Source organism: Argentina anserina, chromosome 3 (assembly GCF_933775445.1).
Source record: "Argentina anserina chromosome 3, drPotAnse1.1, whole genome shotgun sequence".
Taxonomy (NCBI): Eukaryota; Viridiplantae; Streptophyta; class Magnoliopsida; order Rosales; family Rosaceae; genus Argentina; species Argentina anserina.
The window spans coordinates 2,485,402-2,501,747 of NC_065874.1; the positions used below are offsets into that span (position 1 = coordinate 2,485,402).

At 38.9% G+C, this 16,346-nt stretch overlaps 2 protein-coding genes across 5 annotated transcripts; both read left to right on the forward strand.

Moving 5' to 3' along the window:
• The first annotated feature begins 242 nt into the window (after positions 1–242).
• On the forward strand, positions 243–1,230 carry LOC126787598 (VQ motif-containing protein 4). Its single transcript, XM_050513453.1, has one exon. It carries the CDS (start codon positions 289–291, stop codon positions 1,051–1,053), a length of 765 nt encoding a protein of 254 aa, XP_050369410.1. The 5' UTR covers positions 243–288; the 3' UTR covers positions 1,054–1,230.
• Positions 1,231–11,313: 10,083 nt separating this feature from the next.
• Positions 11,314–16,225, forward strand: LOC126787599 (nonsense-mediated mRNA decay factor SMG7-like). Of its 4 annotated transcripts, none has more exons than XM_050513455.1 (7): positions 11,314–11,600; positions 11,691–11,741; positions 12,453–12,546; positions 12,648–13,205; positions 13,286–13,408; positions 13,505–13,683; positions 14,110–16,225. In XM_050513455.1, exons 3-7 carry the CDS (start codon positions 12,496–12,498, stop codon positions 16,091–16,093), a joined length of 2,895 nt encoding a protein of 964 aa, XP_050369412.1. In that variant the 5' UTR covers positions 11,314–11,600; positions 11,691–11,741; positions 12,453–12,495; the 3' UTR covers positions 16,094–16,225. The 4 variants fall into 4 exon arrangements, with proteins under 4 accessions (XP_050369412.1, XP_050369414.1, XP_050369413.1 ...); XM_050513457.1 differs by having other exon boundaries at positions 11,314–11,598; positions 11,691–11,732; XM_050513456.1 differs by having other exon boundaries at positions 11,314–11,596.
• The last annotated feature ends 121 nt before the right edge of the window (positions 16,226–16,346 follow it).

Below are 16,346 nucleotides of genomic sequence, written 5' to 3' on the forward strand. Positions count from 1 at the left end.
GGTCAAGACTCAACACACATTTAATTCAATTACTCAATTTGTCTGAAATGTACATAATCGGCCTCGTTCGTGTTCACAAAACCCTCCAAACGGCGCGTGCGAATCTCCACAGACCCAAAGTCCCCACCAAAACATTTCTTACCAAACCAAAGCAGCAGCAAGCACATAGGTAAGGTAAACAAACGAAGCTTTCTCATCTCTTCTTCTTCTTCTTCTTCTTCTTCCTCCTCTTATTTTCCTCCTCACTCTTTTTCTCTCCGAAAATTTCAGACCCTTCCTATCTCATCAATGGAAGCCTCTCCCAGAAGAGAGACCAACCCAAACGCAAACCCTCTTTCCTCCCCAAACAGCAGCACAAGCAGCACCAACAGCAACAACAACAACAACAACAACAACGTTAATGGACTACTCCAAGCTCCCCCAACAACCCCAACTGCCCAACCCCCCAAACCCATGACCAGATCCGACTCAGCCAACCCTTACCCGACCACCTTCGTCCAGGCTGACACCTCCTCCTTCAAACAAGTCGTCCAAATGCTCACCGGATCATCCGAAACCGCCAACAAGGTTGTCTCGTCTTCCAAACACGACACCCGACACAACATCCCTCCCATCAAGTTCACACCGAAGAAACAGCAACAGCAGCAACACAGCAACTCCGGTTTCAAGCTCTACGAGCGCCGCAACAACGCCCTAAAAAATCTCCGGCTTAATCCTCTGATTCCAATCCCGGTCTTCAATTCCAACACCAACAGCAACTCCGGATTCTCGCCGCGAAACCCGGAGATTTTGTCGCCGAGCATACTCGATTTCCCGGCCCTGGTCCTCAGCCCCGTCACGCCCCTCATACCCGACCCGTTTGACCGGTCCGGGACGGCCAATTTCGGGCACGGGTGCTCTCAGTTGAACAAGGAAGCCGAGGACAAAGCGATCAAGGAAAAAGGGTTTTACTTGCACCCGTCGCCGAGTACGACGCCGCGGGAATCGGAGCCGCCAAGACTGCTGCCCCTGTTTCCAACGACGTCGCCTAGAGCTTCAGGTTCATCTTCTTGAATTGGAAAAAAGAAAAAAAGAAAAAAAAAAGAGAACCCCCAACTTTGAAATCTCTGTAATTTTTATTATGTGCTATTGTTGACATTGATGATGGTGAAGAGAGGAGAGGGAGAGGAGGAAGGTAAAAACTTGTAATCCAATGTTTGATGAGAATGAATGGAAGAGTCTTTGCATCAATTGTTAATTTTCACTTCATGAATGTCTCTGTTTTATTTCTATGGTGAGCTAGTAAATTTTGAATAATTACTGGAAATGATTGATCATTCAAGTAAGAATCTTTAATTTGGGTGAATGTTATGATTGAAAAAAAAATCTCGAGTTTGAATTTTGAATGGGAGAAACAATTTGGGGAAAAGGTCAGTGGGGGAAGTGAGAATTGAATGAAAATTATGTATCACCATAAATTGCAGGGGAAGAGTTACTAGCTCTTCTGGTATTGTCTGTCTACCCCTTCTATTTTCAATAAATACTGGAAGTAAATAAATAGCAGGATCAACTGGGAATTCACCTTCATTATTTTTGGGCATTTATGGTTTACGGTGGAAGAGTAGAAGGGGAAACAGTTCCGGTTTTTTTCATCAAAAGAAAAGAGGAGGAGGTTAGGGATAGCTGTCAAAGAAAGAGTAGAAGATTGGGCAAGGAATCTTGACCCGTTTGTATTTTTTCTCAAGTAAGATAAAGATGACAGGGAAGCCAAGACAGAGATTTCTGTTCATATGTACATAGGGTCTCATAGCATCCTAGATTTACTATTGATTTGACAATTTAGAGTGTTTAAGCCATTTAAGTGATTGGTGCATAGATGGCACAAAATCTTCCTGCTTATTGTTCAAGTGAAGGATTTAGGTGATTTGACAGATTAGTGCATAGATGGTCCCTGCTTGTTGCTCAAGTATGGAGGTTGAGCTGTACAGAATAGATAACGAGACCAAGTGAAATGCTTCTGTGAGTACCAGTAGTTTCCATTGTCAATAACTTTAGTTGCTTATGTTGATATATGTAGTTCCCGTTGTACATATTTACAAGTACATGTGTTGAGAGGTCAATTACCCTGTAATCTGTAATTACAGAGATCGTTAATTGAAGAGAAATTGTTTGTTTTAGCTTTGTGTATGCTTATTGTATCAGAAATATGTACTTGTTGAGGTATATGTTTGCGGTTGCACTGTTCTACAAGCACAAAGCATTACATATTCGTGGTCTTGGCATGGTAGATCTATAGTTATATGTTATCATAGAAGAGATAGTGACCTTTTGATACATACTGGTCCAACTTAAAGTTGTCTTATGCTGCATATTTCTATCCATGTAGCCAGCGCCTAAGCTCATGTACAGCAAAGTTCAGACTGATGTAGTTGACCTATCCTTTTCTGTTTTCCCTTTCCTGTGTGGGGATGAACCAAATTTATATTGAGCTCTGAAGAGGAAGGTTAATTTTGTTTAAGGCTGGAAAATTTTGATGCTTACTTGTTGTACTCTAGTTTCAACCAGAGTGGTTTGATTTGGTGCAAAAGCAATCATGCAAAGGTAGTTGGGTTTTCCTTTGTTGAAATCCAACCATGGCTTCCTTGACTCTAAAAGACCAAAGAAGTGTGTAATTGAATGGAGGCATGAGAAAGTGAAAGTGTGAGGGGGGCTGAAGTGGGACTTGTGATGATGAAAGAAAGGAAGAGAGGGAAAGCCAGAAAACCAGGTGTAGGTGTTGGCCTCTTGTGCTTTTTATTTGTTTTCTTGCTCTTGTGGGCGAGGTTCTCTGTAGACTTTGCACCACTTTGAGAGCATTGTATGCCTGCATGGTTTGGTGGGCAATTGATTGCACACAGTGATATATACTTTCATTTCATGCGCTCTGTTTCATTTTGCTTTCCAATTTGCATCCTCAAACATGAGACTACTGATCGAAATGGTTAGTTAGGCTACGTACATTATTGTATCGATGCATTAATAGTATAACGAAATAGCATTCATTCATGGTAACGAGCTCGTAAAGGTTTTGAATGATTCTGTAACCAACCAAGAGTTTAGTACCAAATTGCTCACAACCAAGTATCAAAACGTTGATGGGGTAACAGATTAAAAACCAGTCGCTATCAAAATCAGAAATTTCAAACGTTAGTACAGATACTTGGAATTTCAGAACTTCCCTTGTTGAGCAATCGTTATTAGATGAAAGGGTCAAAGATTGAACCAGGTTGTGTGATTGACCTGGTTAACTGGTTTGGTATATATTTTAGCTCGGCTTACTGTTCAGTCAATTGGATTTGGATTGGACCCAAAAATAGATTCATGTTCTTCCCCTATGTCAACTTATCACAGCAATACTGCCAATTCAATCGTATACCCAATTTTCCAACCAACAGAATATAATTTATCAAAATGATATGCTATAGTAATTCCGTCTTAGACATTTTCTATCATAGGAAGAATCCTATGAAGGCTACGATCCATATATGTTGTATTACTTACAAGAGTTAAAGGCTAAACGGATCCGTAATGCAATATAATGTGTAATATTACTCACCTAAAAGCTTTAGGGCCGGGAGACCCCAAACTCCTAAAGCATAAATATGAAAGGAAGAGCCAAATCTTATTTGCACGTATAGACCTGTCAGCCTTGGATCGAACCAAACGTTATTGTAAAGCCTATCTAGGTCATCTGGCCGATGTGCTTTGTGATATGATATTATGCCCTCACTGAACACTTTCAGTCTTTCAATTTATTTTTCAGTTGCTTTTCATCACCGGACTTCATCGGCATTTTTCTAACGGCTATAGCAGTCCAAAATAGAATCCCCGTGAAATATATACATTACTCACCAAGACAGTAACCCAGATACCCTAGCCTTTTCAACCTAAATGTAAAGAAAAAAGAAAGAGAAAAAAATATAAAACTATAATTTGGCTATTTTGATTTGAAATTTTCTAATTTCTTGGTTTGTAATTTGTATGACTACTGCAATATCGCAACATGTAATTAAGGGTTGAAGAACTCTTTCGTTTTGCCTGAAGAAGCTCTCTGATGAGCTTTTAGAAATTTAGCAATCTCATTGATCAAGAGATCTCCATAGCAGATGGAGACATTCCCAGAATTTATTAAAACTTCGAAAAGTATAATTATAAAAGGAATTGATGATACCGGCATGGCGGCATGCATGACGACTTGTTCATCGAATATTCAATTCAAAAATCAAAACCTAGCTATTCTTTTTATATTCAAAATCATAATATCACATCACGTTTATGTATATATGTATTATATATAGTTCTTGTCTAGCCTTCTTATTCACTTGAAGTACACAGTAATTTTACAGAAGAAGAAGGAAGTTAAAGGAGGGAAACCCTTTTGCACTCGCATATATTAATTCAGCTCAAACTTATATTAAACACAAATATTAATTAAAGGATCGATCAACTCATCTTTATTCAGTTTTTCTAGTCCAACTTCTTTATTCCCCTCTTCTTCTTCCAGCTGTTTAGTTTCGCCTGGCGCATCTGGTGATGTAACTGCAACCTCGACGATAGGTGTTAGCCCGTTGTTTGGGCTGACCGCAGTTGTAGTACGACACACCACGGCGGGTGCATGGAATGCCGTTTCTCTTGAGGGCACCGTAGCTGATGTACCTTTGTCGACCAGCCAATGTGCGGCGGCTTGATTCAGAGTCTAACATCAGCTCATTGTCGTCTCCAATAACATCGCCGACGGATGAGCCGTGGCTGTAGCGGGAGAGGCCCCAGCCAGCATCATGAAGCTTGGACGCCTCGACCGCTACGGCCAGGGCCAAGAGGAGCGCAACCAGGCAGAGCTTAAAGTCCATATATATGGGTGCAAAAGGGTTCACAAACACAAAAGCGTTTGTATAGAGTGGGGTTTCTAATTATCTTCACTGCCCTTCCTGTTTGGAGAGGGATATATTTATCTTTTATGGAAGGAAAGGGGGAAAAGCTGAGGGCTCTTAATCGGGTTTAAAATGGCCAAAAAAAGAAGGGAGGGACTTGGTTTTTGGTGGTTGCATGAGTTGGGGTTTGTGATTCAGCGCATTTTTGGGTGCTGGTAGAAGATTGTATGGCATAACTTTTGTTTAAGACGTATAGGCTGATCGTGCACGTTTCTAACTATTACGTCCTGAATTAGAATGTAAAACCAGTTTTGTCTCCAGTTTTTACGGTTGTTGAGAAGGTTTCAATGGGTTTTGTTATAATGTAACTAGCTACAGTGCACGTGTGAGTTTATGATTAATTTGCCCGTATCTATATCTTAATTTGAATGTGCCCAGAGCCTCTCACATTATGGCTGGGTCTCTAAGTCATATACCATACACATGCATGTACATGGTATGTTGTGTATCGTATTCTTAGACACTGGGCATGTACGTACGCCGCAACTGTACTAAGGGCAGCACATGTAGTGGTTAAAGGTTTATAACATATGCTCGCCCATCTTCCTCTGAAGATTGGGGAGATTGAAGGGGTGAGCTTGTATGTTTGTTCATATGATCATATCGATATGAAGTAGTCTGTTAAGTAAGAAAGTTACGTAAGGATTGATCGAAAGCAAAAACAATTAAATTTCTGATAATTTAATTTGTGTTGAAGGGGTTGATTTTATCATGCATCTTACCGAAAATAGATACTCAGTGTTGGCATAGGTTTATGCCCAGCTATAATCAGCGTGACTATTAGCACACTTAGGCTCAAAAGTAATCCAGCCCCTCAGTACATGCAGGGAGCCAGCTACACCAGCTGTGTAATGAGCCACCCTGCGGCTCGAATCGACTACGGACGCTCATGCGCATTTCAAATGGAGCTCCTGAAAACACCTCAACTGGACCTAGTCCCACATCGGAGGATGAGTGAATGATCTACCTCAACTCAACCATAAAAAGTCAAACCTTTGACCTCATAAGGTAAGCAAACTAAATCACTTACTGTTACTCTGCATAAATTATTATCTATCTCACTTAAGCATCTGAGAGTTGTAGACCACGCCGTCGTAGTCTCTACTCTAACGAGTTGTGCTACTTGTGATAGGAACGAGAGGAAGGAGCACGGCATAGTCAGTGCATGAGTAGTTGGGTGTATTTCCATAGCGCAGTATACTACATTAACACTCAGATACTGAGTTCATCACCTGCTGAGTTCAAAAGGTTTAATCACCTTTAATTCATTATGAATCTTATTTCTTCCACCTCTCTACAGATATCTGCAGCTGTGGAGATTTGGTAATTAACTTCATTCAAAAATAAATAAAAAATATAATCTGCAGAAGGGAGAGTTGTTTTTCACAAAGGGATCATCAGTATAACTAATTGAGCTCCCCACTTTGTCTTAAACAATCACAAAGTTTGGATGTTCAAATTAAAAGGTGGTTCTTTTTTTGATACGAAATTCAAAGGTGGGTTACTAATTACTACAACATTGTATGCATGCGGGTTGTTCGTAGCAATGGTTTACTATTTTGAAAGAAAGGATGCTGAATGCAAATCAATATCCGGTCTGATTTAGTTAGGTTTGTTTTGCACGTAAACTCATTCGGAAATCTAATCCAACCAATATTGTGATCGATAGTTCGATACAGTTAAGCCTATTTGCAATCTCCTGAAGCTCTAAACCCCTTATCAAGGACTTCCTTTTTCCGGCCACATCGATGTTATTTCTGTTCGTACATATATATTGTGACCATCCCATATTCCCATCTACTCTTTTACGTACTGCTCGATTATTGTTGTTGTTGTGTTAAACCTTTTCAAATTGTGTTAATTGAATCCGATATGTAAGAGCAAATTAATGAAATGGGGACAGACTTGCACGACATGATACATAATCTTTACATATTGTAAACTACTAAAGATAACTGTAGTAAAATGGTGAAAATTGTGATATTATTTATCCAAAAACGTCAAGAAGACCACGTAAAATATGCAGGAGATCGAAGGGAGAGATAACCACTACTACTACATCCAAGAGGTCGACATACTGATGTCCATGATACAAATCTAGACGTAAGTTTTTTGTAAATCTTATTGGAGCTTCTTCAATTGTGGCGGGCGCAGCGAGTGATTTCACTGCAACCTCGGCGGTAAACATTGGCCTTTTCCTGCTGATTCACCGGGCAGTTGTAGTAGCTCTGGCCGTGCCTTGTACACGGTACTCCGTTTTTCTTAAGGGCATCATAGCTGATGAAACGTTTACGTTCGGCAAGGTGACGCCGGCCGGCTTCAGAGTCCAGTAACATCTCATTATCGTCTCCGATCATGTCACTCATGTCGTCGTGACTGTGTGTGAGACCCCAGGTGGCATCGTGGATGGTTGAGGACTCTACTGCGGCCACCATGGCTAAGGCCAGGAGGAGCACAACAAGGCAGGATTTGAAATCCATTTGTGGATTTTTAGGTTGACGAACAGAAAAGGTTTGTGAATTTAAAGTGGCATCCAAACGGTCTCTGCCCTTCAAGTTTGAGGCAAAGGGATTGAGGATATATAAAGAAAAGAAGGTGACGGGTTATGAAGATCTTTGGACTAATAAAGGGATTATCTGAATTTGGTGGCTGTGCTTTTCTCTGTGATTTCATTTTGCCCGTTTCTTCCTCCTCTTTTTTTCTCTGTCGACCTCTGTTTACTTTGGCAGTTATTTGCATGGCATAGAGGCATACTATGTATAACTAATTGATTTACTTGTTATATATAGTATGCCATATAATTATACGTGTTTAATAGTTATTAATTATACTGCAATCTAATCGATTGTAACATTTTATTTCCAAAGCTCACAAGTCACAGGTATATTTGCTTGGTCGATCACTTGGGGTTCTATTGTTAAAAATCTTACCATCAATCCATATTGAGGACTTTTGCTACAACATTGCATGTGCATGCATGGGTTTATGCTGGTAATTAAGTACGTACGTAGTAGCATTGCACGAGAGCTAGGGTTTCCTATCGTCAAAGTAGAGTATGGGTGGAATTAGTTTGGCCGAATATGGTTATTTGCGGCGTTATTATGTGTGCTACTGGATCACACAAATTTACACGAAAGTTAAGCCTAACGAACATAATCAATACATTTTGAGCTAGTTGAGAGAGAGAGAGAGAGAGAGAGAGAGAGAGAGAGAGAGAGAGAGGAATGAATCGAAATAGGTCGACCTTAAACAAAAAGTAAGAAGATGGTTACCCTCTTAACAAGAAGCTAAATGGATTTTTCTCTGAATGAGAAAAATTCAACAACTGTTTTTTGTGAACTCGTGTATACACCAAGTAACATAAAACGAAAAAAGAAGAAGATATTTCTATAATAAGGTGATCGATCGATACAATTGTATCTTCATAACTACCATCAGAACTAGGTTTTAATAATGTCCATGGCACCTAGTCTGGATGAAATACTTCGATCTTATTCTTGCTCTAGCTTCTTCAATTGGGGCGGCCTCAGTTGTGACTTGTGAGTACAACGAGAGTAATGGAACTGCAACGTCTAACGTAAAGATTCTCCTGGTTTCTGTTGTAGTGTTGTTGCAGGCGTAGTACGATCGAGTTGCCGCGGATGTCACACGGTACCTTTACTGGCATAAGAAATTCGTAGCTGATGTAATTATTACGTTGGGCAAGTTGACGCCGGCCGGCATCGGAGTCCTGTGTAACATCTAATTTTCTTCTCCGATCATGTCATTTATGTTGTTGTGGCGGTGTTTGAGAGCCCATGGCCAGGCGGCATCGTGGATCTTTGAGGACTCCACTGAAGTCACCATGGCTAGAGCCACGAGGAGCACAGCAAGGCAGGATTTGAAATCCATCTCAAGATTTAGAAAACGATGGTGAATGTCAAGTGGTTCCAATATGTCTCGCTCTGCCCTCCAATATCTTCAAAGCCCCTTCAATTTCTTCAAATGATACATATAAGTAATGTTTTAAATATCCCGATATATCTTTGATATATTCTTGATATTAAAAAAATGATATGATAAGTTACTTATTGGTTTATTATATCGGCCAATCCGAAAAATCAAGTTAAATGACGATATATCGGTGTTTAATTTATTTTATTTTTTAAAACCACGTCTTTTTGAAAAATAATTTAAAGAAAATGAAAATTTCGTCGATATCATTCGATGACAAGAGAGTTTATGATAAATGATCACCTCTATTCTTATTAATTACTACTATTTATGTATTTTAATTTTCAAAACAATCAAATATTTTTTATGAAGTTTATTTAGTACATTTAATTTTATAAGTTTTAATTTCTCAAGTTTATTTAGTATATTTTGATGTATATGTTTATAAATATATTAAATTTAATTAAAATTAGCAAAAACGATAAATCCGATATAATCCGACATATCTCGATATATCACTGTTATATCCTTATTTTATAAAACCGATACGATGTCGATAACCGCTATTTAGACTAGTTATAATAATTAGACTAGTTATGTTCATTTATGCTCCTAATTACCTCTAATTACACTACAAAAACAACTTATGCATGCGTGTCTAATGTCGGAGGTACCATGCTGACATTTGTGTTCCCAATTGCTAATCAAGTTCGTCCCCGCCTGCTCATATATTAATGCCCTCGTTAAATTTCTGTATAGCGTGCTAACCGTTTCAAAGTTTCCCAAACCAAAACCGATCCTCAGGTTATCAGGCTAAGATTCGGACCCCATAAGTACTGCAAATGAAAAGAAATCAAACCTATATCCGAGTTTTGTAATATTCTTGCTGATGAAGACATGATAGTCTAATTAAAAATGCCCTAAACCTAAAGCAAGAGCTTTATGTAATAGAAAGCTTTCTATATATCACAAAGATCAAAACATCATTTAAGACACCAGATATCGCGCGGACAGTACAGCACTTCAAGTAAACTCTTCCATTAAATATATGAAAATTTACAAAACTAGGTGGATGAACTGAATTGCTTATACAATCCAAACAAGTTAAGATGATCGAGTCAAGTCGAACCTACTCAAACTGATCTTTAATTGGAAGAAAAATTGTTCGAGTTTCTGCCAAACTTGATAGATAACGTACGAATGCATTTGAGTTTATTAATTGACAATGTAAGAGCGACAAATTTATATCTCAATCCAGATGCCTCTAAATCCAGAAACAGTTTAAGAGAGTGGGAGAAGACTACCGAAGAGTATGAAACATGAGTCATTTTCTTCTCCAGTCCAGCAACAGTAGGATGATGAAGATGTGCATTCATTTTTGGTTTGAATCTTTTGCTCGAAGGGGTTGTAATCAGCGAAACCTAACAACTGCTACGTAGACCCATGTGTCCCCATGTCCTCCCTCATTTCCTTGACCTATTCTAATTACTCCACTTTGATCTCTTGTGGATTTTTCTTTTCTCTTCAAACTCTTGATGTGTTCGATCTAATCCTCAACAGTCACGAGAATTACTTGATTAAATGTTGACGGCTACGATTTCTCTATCAGAATGATAAGCAATAATGATCGACTAAGGTCGTTGTCTGATCAAGTCCCACTCCTTAGAGTCTTCTTCATGCGTATACGACACTTCGTACGTGCAGATGCTTCTTCTATTACTAATCCATTTCTGCACAACAACTCAACAAGCTAGTGCCATATGCACCACGGCGAAATCATTGAATCGGGTTTACATTCAGCACCTCTGTTCTGTTGGGGCATACAATTCGTGTTATTATATTCCATCAATAAAGACATATTGAATAGCTCATCATCTTAGTGATAAGCATGGATAGATTAAGGTTAATTGATTGCCCTCATCCTATTGAAGTTGAACGTGACTCGTTAAGTTTCAACTAAACCCACCTTGGAGCTCTGCTTAAGTTAGTACAATATATCAAAGCCATTGTTGCCACGAATGCCGGCTATAAGGGAATAACGTATAGGGGTAAACTCTTTTGTCGATGTCTTCATAAATTTTGAAAATAATTTTTATGGTGAAATAGAGTTCCAAAAGAGGGCGATTAAAGTATTTATCGGAAGAAAATTCAGAGCTTATGACTAGACTATAATTTTTGTATTAGATTAGAACTATGATTAAGATCTCATGACTAATCCACCAACATTTGCATTAGATACTAGTATTGACAAAGGGGTTATGACTAAACTACAATTGATGAACACATAGACTCATAGACTCCAAACCCAGCCAACCACCAACCATTTCTTGTTGTACTTGTGAGAGTGGTGTCCACTGTCCCCTAACGTACCCTATTAATCCCAGGACAATGTTGGGCTTTACTTTCTTGGCTTGGACCACAAGTGATCCAGTTTATTTAGTACAAGATTAAGTTTGATCTTGATGATGGATATCTTGATAAGGTCACACTTTAGATTACTCTCCTTTTTCCAAAAAATTCACTGTTCAGTATTTTCAATTCCAAACAGGGCTAAGAATTGGAAATAATAGAAGAAAATTGGGGTAAGATGATTGCAGACAGCAGCATTATTCTGAGGAGAATCATCAGCCACCTTTCACTTTGTCTGTTTCACAACTGAAGCTGCCTCCATATTCTACTGGTGCTCAAACTCATCATCACGGGTCTTCTTCCATGCGTGTGCTTTTCCTTGATTGCTTTTGCTTCCATTTCAATTTCCAACATTGATAGATTCATCACTATAACAAATGGGTTCCCTTTTAATTTCAGCTTGTGCCTGCGTGTTCTGTTCTGAGCAAGACTTTGCTTTTGGTGATTTTGGTAAGCGTCTCTGTTCTTTTCATCTATGAAGGTGGAAACTTTGTTTCTTGGTGTTTGTTCTGTCGAATTATGATGTGGGTTTCTTACAGTATAGTTGCTTTGGTTACATTTGTTGTTCTTCACTTTTGTTATGTAATTTCTGCTGAATTTGAATTTTCCCAATTTTTTTCCTTCTGTTTGAAAACTTGAAAATTGAAATCATGTTCGAAGTTGGATTGATCAGTTAGAGAGTTAGAGAAGTGGGTAGAGTTCAGGTTTGAGCTACTTTTCCATTAATGAATTCGGTGTAGATCATTATCTTCCATGCGGTTCAGTCAATTCCAATTCTACCTATATTCCCTTTTCATTTCTGCATGTGATCTTTAGTAGATTTCGCTTTGAACTTTACTTTTCGTCAAATTAGGAATATATGCCTCTCTGAATTTCTTGGCAGTTGGTTTGAACTTTTCTTTCCAGGGTTCTTTTCCCATCTCAGATTCCCTGTTATGCCCAATTGCCTTAATAAGTGTGAAAATGCAATTCTGTTTGTAAGCTGGTATTGTCTGTGAATTTTCCTCTTCATAGTTTGAAACCTCTTAGAAGAGATTGTTTAGTTTCTCTATTGCTTTTGACATCACTTTAGTGACTCCAGTTCTGAAGTTTCTGTTTCATCTTGTTTTGCCTTTGTCCTTGCTACTGCAAATTGAACTGATTTGTGATCCTTATCAACAGGTGAGTTATGCGATAATCATATCGCAGCCTGAACATAGAAGACATGACGGCTAATCCCCAGTTCAAAGATCAGAGAGACATACAAAAATTGAAGGTATATTTCTGCAGCTACATATGTTCATTACTCATTCACTTTACACAGAAAGCTTTTGCATTGGTGATTGGATTTGACTCTTGAAACTGCCATCTACTCAGGTTGCAAGCAAAGAGAATCAGTTGTGGGCAGTGATCCATGCCAAAGGTCTTTTGCACTCTGATGTTCAGGACTTGTTCCGGGAAGTGAGGTCCTATTATGAGAATATCATCCTGAATGATAATGCACAGCTGGAACTTCAAGACATCGAATATTCTTTGTGGAAGCTTTACTATAAGCTTATAGATGAATTTCGAAAAAGAAGAAATAGAAGTTCAGCAGCGCCTCAACATGATACTCATATGGAAGCATTAAAACTCTTTCTATCTGAAGGAATTCAGTTCTACCAAAATTTGATTGTGAAAATAAGAGAATACAATGGCCTCACAGAAGAGTCTATGTCTTATAGAAAGGGAAGCATAATTACCTCTGAGGAACAGAAGAAGATGCAGGAACGCCAATTTTTGTGCCATCGCTTTTTGGTATGCCTCGGGGATCTTGCTAGATATAAAGAACAATATGAAAATCCTGAAGTCCAAAACCGAAATTGGTCAGTTGCAGCCACCTGCTACTTGGAAGCAACTAGAATTTGGCCAGATAGTGGGAACCCCCAAAATCAGGTACATTGATAGAATTCTCTCATTGATTCATTTTTTGGAAGTTTCACGAGAACCAAGCAATAGGATATTTGCATTTGCAGTTAGCTGTATTGGCGAGATGCATTGGTGATGAATTCCTCGCTTTATACCACTGTATAAGAAGTTTAGCTGTTAAAGTTCCCTTTCCTGAGGCCAAGGATAACCTGACCTTACTGTTTGAAAAGGTAAAGCCATACAAACTATTAATTGATTGATACATTGCATATTACCATCTGATGTCCATATATAGCACTTCTTATTTGCTTCTTATGATCTTGCAGAACATGCATTTAAATTCTCTTTCAACTGAATGCCAATTTAATTTCTTACATCCATCTGAAAGAAGCAGCATTCAGATTACTAAACCGGAAAGCAATGATAATATGGTGAAAGCTGAAATGGATTCAAATTTATGGTCTCTTATGATCAGGACGTTGAGTTTCCTCTACTTGAAATTGAGGTACTTGCGTTAGACTTCATTAAATTTCATTTGATTTTTCATGTTGCTGCATTGTACCTTTGATTTCTGGTGGTACATCTCTTGCTCTTTTCTGATCCTCCCTATTTCATTTTAATTGGTTCATATCTTTTCAAAGAGAGTTTATGAAAATGTTTGGTTTTGCTATTTTTTCTACTTGTCCTAAACTCAAAGTTACCTTGAGGTCATGATATACTTCTAACTTGAGCTTAGACTGTTATAGTCTAGTTATGAACTTGCTTCCATTGCTCAAGGGACCAGATAAAGAATTTGATCGAGGCAATTTTGGCTGTCTCATTGAATTTCTTTATTTGGATGTATTATTATGTTACTGATGCAGTATCACTTGGTTGTTTCTTTGTTGCCCAAATTCTGATGAAACTTGCTTCCTCTTTTCATCTGAGACAGTGTGGATCAATTCCATTGTGCTTTTGCGGCTACTATGAGAGAGTTGGATGCATTGTTGGCATTAGATGATACAAGACTAAAAGCCAACTTGGAGTCATATCAGCGCATGGATTCAGTTAGGCGAGGGCCTTATCGAGTGCTCCAGGTTGTTTCTGTATTGATCTTTATCATACAGTATCTAGTTAAGAGCCCAGAAACAATAGACTCGCAGAAGATGGATGATATGCATCACATGGAGATGACACAGATGGCGTTGACTGCCACATTTATCTTCATGGGACGCTTTGTTGAAAGATGTATGAAATCTAGTACAATTGAGACTTGCCCCCTTCTACCAGCTGTGCTAGTTTTTATGGAATGGCTGATCTTTATTGTTGATGAAGCAGAAACCTATGGAGTCGATGAGAAAAGTGAAAGTGCTATGTCCTACTTTTTTGATAAATTTGTTGATCTTCTAAAGCGATTGAATGTCAATGGCGGTGATTCAAAGTATTCACAAGGTGCTCCTTTGTGGGAGGACTATGAGCTGAGGGGCTTTGCACCAGTAGCTTGTTCACATGCATTACTAGATTTCTCATCTCACCGGGAGCGTATGGACAATTTTGAAAGCGGAGTGGACTATCGTTCTCAGCGTATCAGTGATGCTGCAATTAAAATTGCAGACAGGTCAACTGATTCTCAAAAGTGGATTGTCTATGACAAGTTGGGAAGTACATTTAGCAAATACATATTGACAGAGTCAAATGGATATCCGGACAGGAAAGGATCAGGAGAGTTGGAATGCAGCAACTTGGATGTTGAATTGAATTTACTTAGTCAGAAGATAGACAAAACACCAGAAGAATGTCAGAAACTGAGGAGTGATGGGGAAAATCTAAGCTCTATTGCTGTTGATGAGGAAGAAGTTATTCTTTTCAAGCCTCTTACTAGACGTAATTCAGCACCAGTCAATTTTGCATCTACTTTAAAGGACCAAACCTCTCCGAAACATTCATTGGATAAAAATGTACCTTCTGATGAATGCTTGCGCCGTGCTACTTCACTTCTTATAGCACAAAACCCAGCTCAGAATGATCCTTTTTCTTTCCATACTGACATGACTCATTTTCGACGCAATATGCCATATAAGCAGCAGCAGCCTTTTGTGACAGATACAGTGGTACAGGCTGTAGTTTCAGAAACTCCAGTTGCGGCTGGGCCTCCCTCCCTTAATGCTTGGGTCTTTGACAGGGGAAGTTTGAGCGATAGTAGAGAGAAAAGCACACATGCTACAAGTAAACATGGCTCAAGGTTGACACCTATTGAGGAAGTAGCTTCAGAATCTTTGATTGGTCTATCCATAAGTGACAATGAAGATTCTTTCAACCGTCATGAATGTGCAAGCACCTTATCCTCTTCGTCTTCATATACAGCTCCTGTTCCTTCAGCCCCTCCTTTATTGCTAGATGATGATCCCCTTTGGTTTAATGAGGGGATCATCATGGCAGATAATACCTCTGATGTATCATTTTCGCAAGCAAGCAGCTATCCACATTGGACTGCTACTCAAGGGCCACCAGATTTCAGTCCCATCATTCCAAGATTTATGAGCAAACACCCAACTGCACCTCGAATGACTTCATCCGAATGGCTTCGTCAGTACAGAGAAAGTCATAATCTTGAACATCAGGGCTGGCCAGACTATGTTCATCCTCCTAGTAACTTTGGAACTGTGTACGGCTATGATACTTCAAGGTTTCATCATTTCAGTCAGTGGGGAAATCATGCAGCTTCTAATCCGGCAATGCATATGGATAACTCGACATTGCATCCAGATTTCCCTCTAGGTCCAGGTTTCTCTGGTTACCAAAGAACAAACCTATATGGGTGTCGAGCTCTGACAGACTTAAGAAATGAGCAGCAACCACTTCTACAGTACCTTAAGGAGAGGGAAAAGCAACTCCAGAGAGATCCAACTGTGAAAGGTCCTTGTAGGGACAATTGAGATTTATACTCCTGTCAAAGTGTTCATCTATGCATTTCTGCATTTTTGTATGTACATGCAGGTAGCTGAAATTGGTGACAACATTTCCAGTATATAAATAAAACTATGTGACATGTGACCAATTGGATATAATCACAATCTCGAGTTCTTCAAATTTCATATCTTTTCACATAAGAACTGTGTCTTATATTGAAACCTGATCTAATTTATGTCATAAAGGCTCAAAATATCTTGTTCAAACTATCAGATCATC

Bases quoted from the DNA above. Each gene is read 5' to 3' on its own strand.
- LOC126787599 (XM_050513455.1), top strand. From the start codon at position 12,496: ATGACGGCTAATCCCCAGTTCAAAGATCAGAGAGACATACAAAAATTG. The intron at 12,547-12,647 runs GTATATTTCTGC...CCATCTACTCAG, and splicing joins GAGACATACAAAAATTGAAG to GTTGCAAGCAAAGAGAATCA. The intron at 13,409-13,504 runs GTAAAGCCATAC...ATGATCTTGCAG, and splicing joins TGACCTTACTGTTTGAAAAG to AACATGCATTTAAATTCTCT.
- LOC126787598 (XM_050513453.1), top strand. From the start codon at position 289: ATGGAAGCCTCTCCCAGAAGAGAGACCAACCCAAACGCAAACCCTCTT.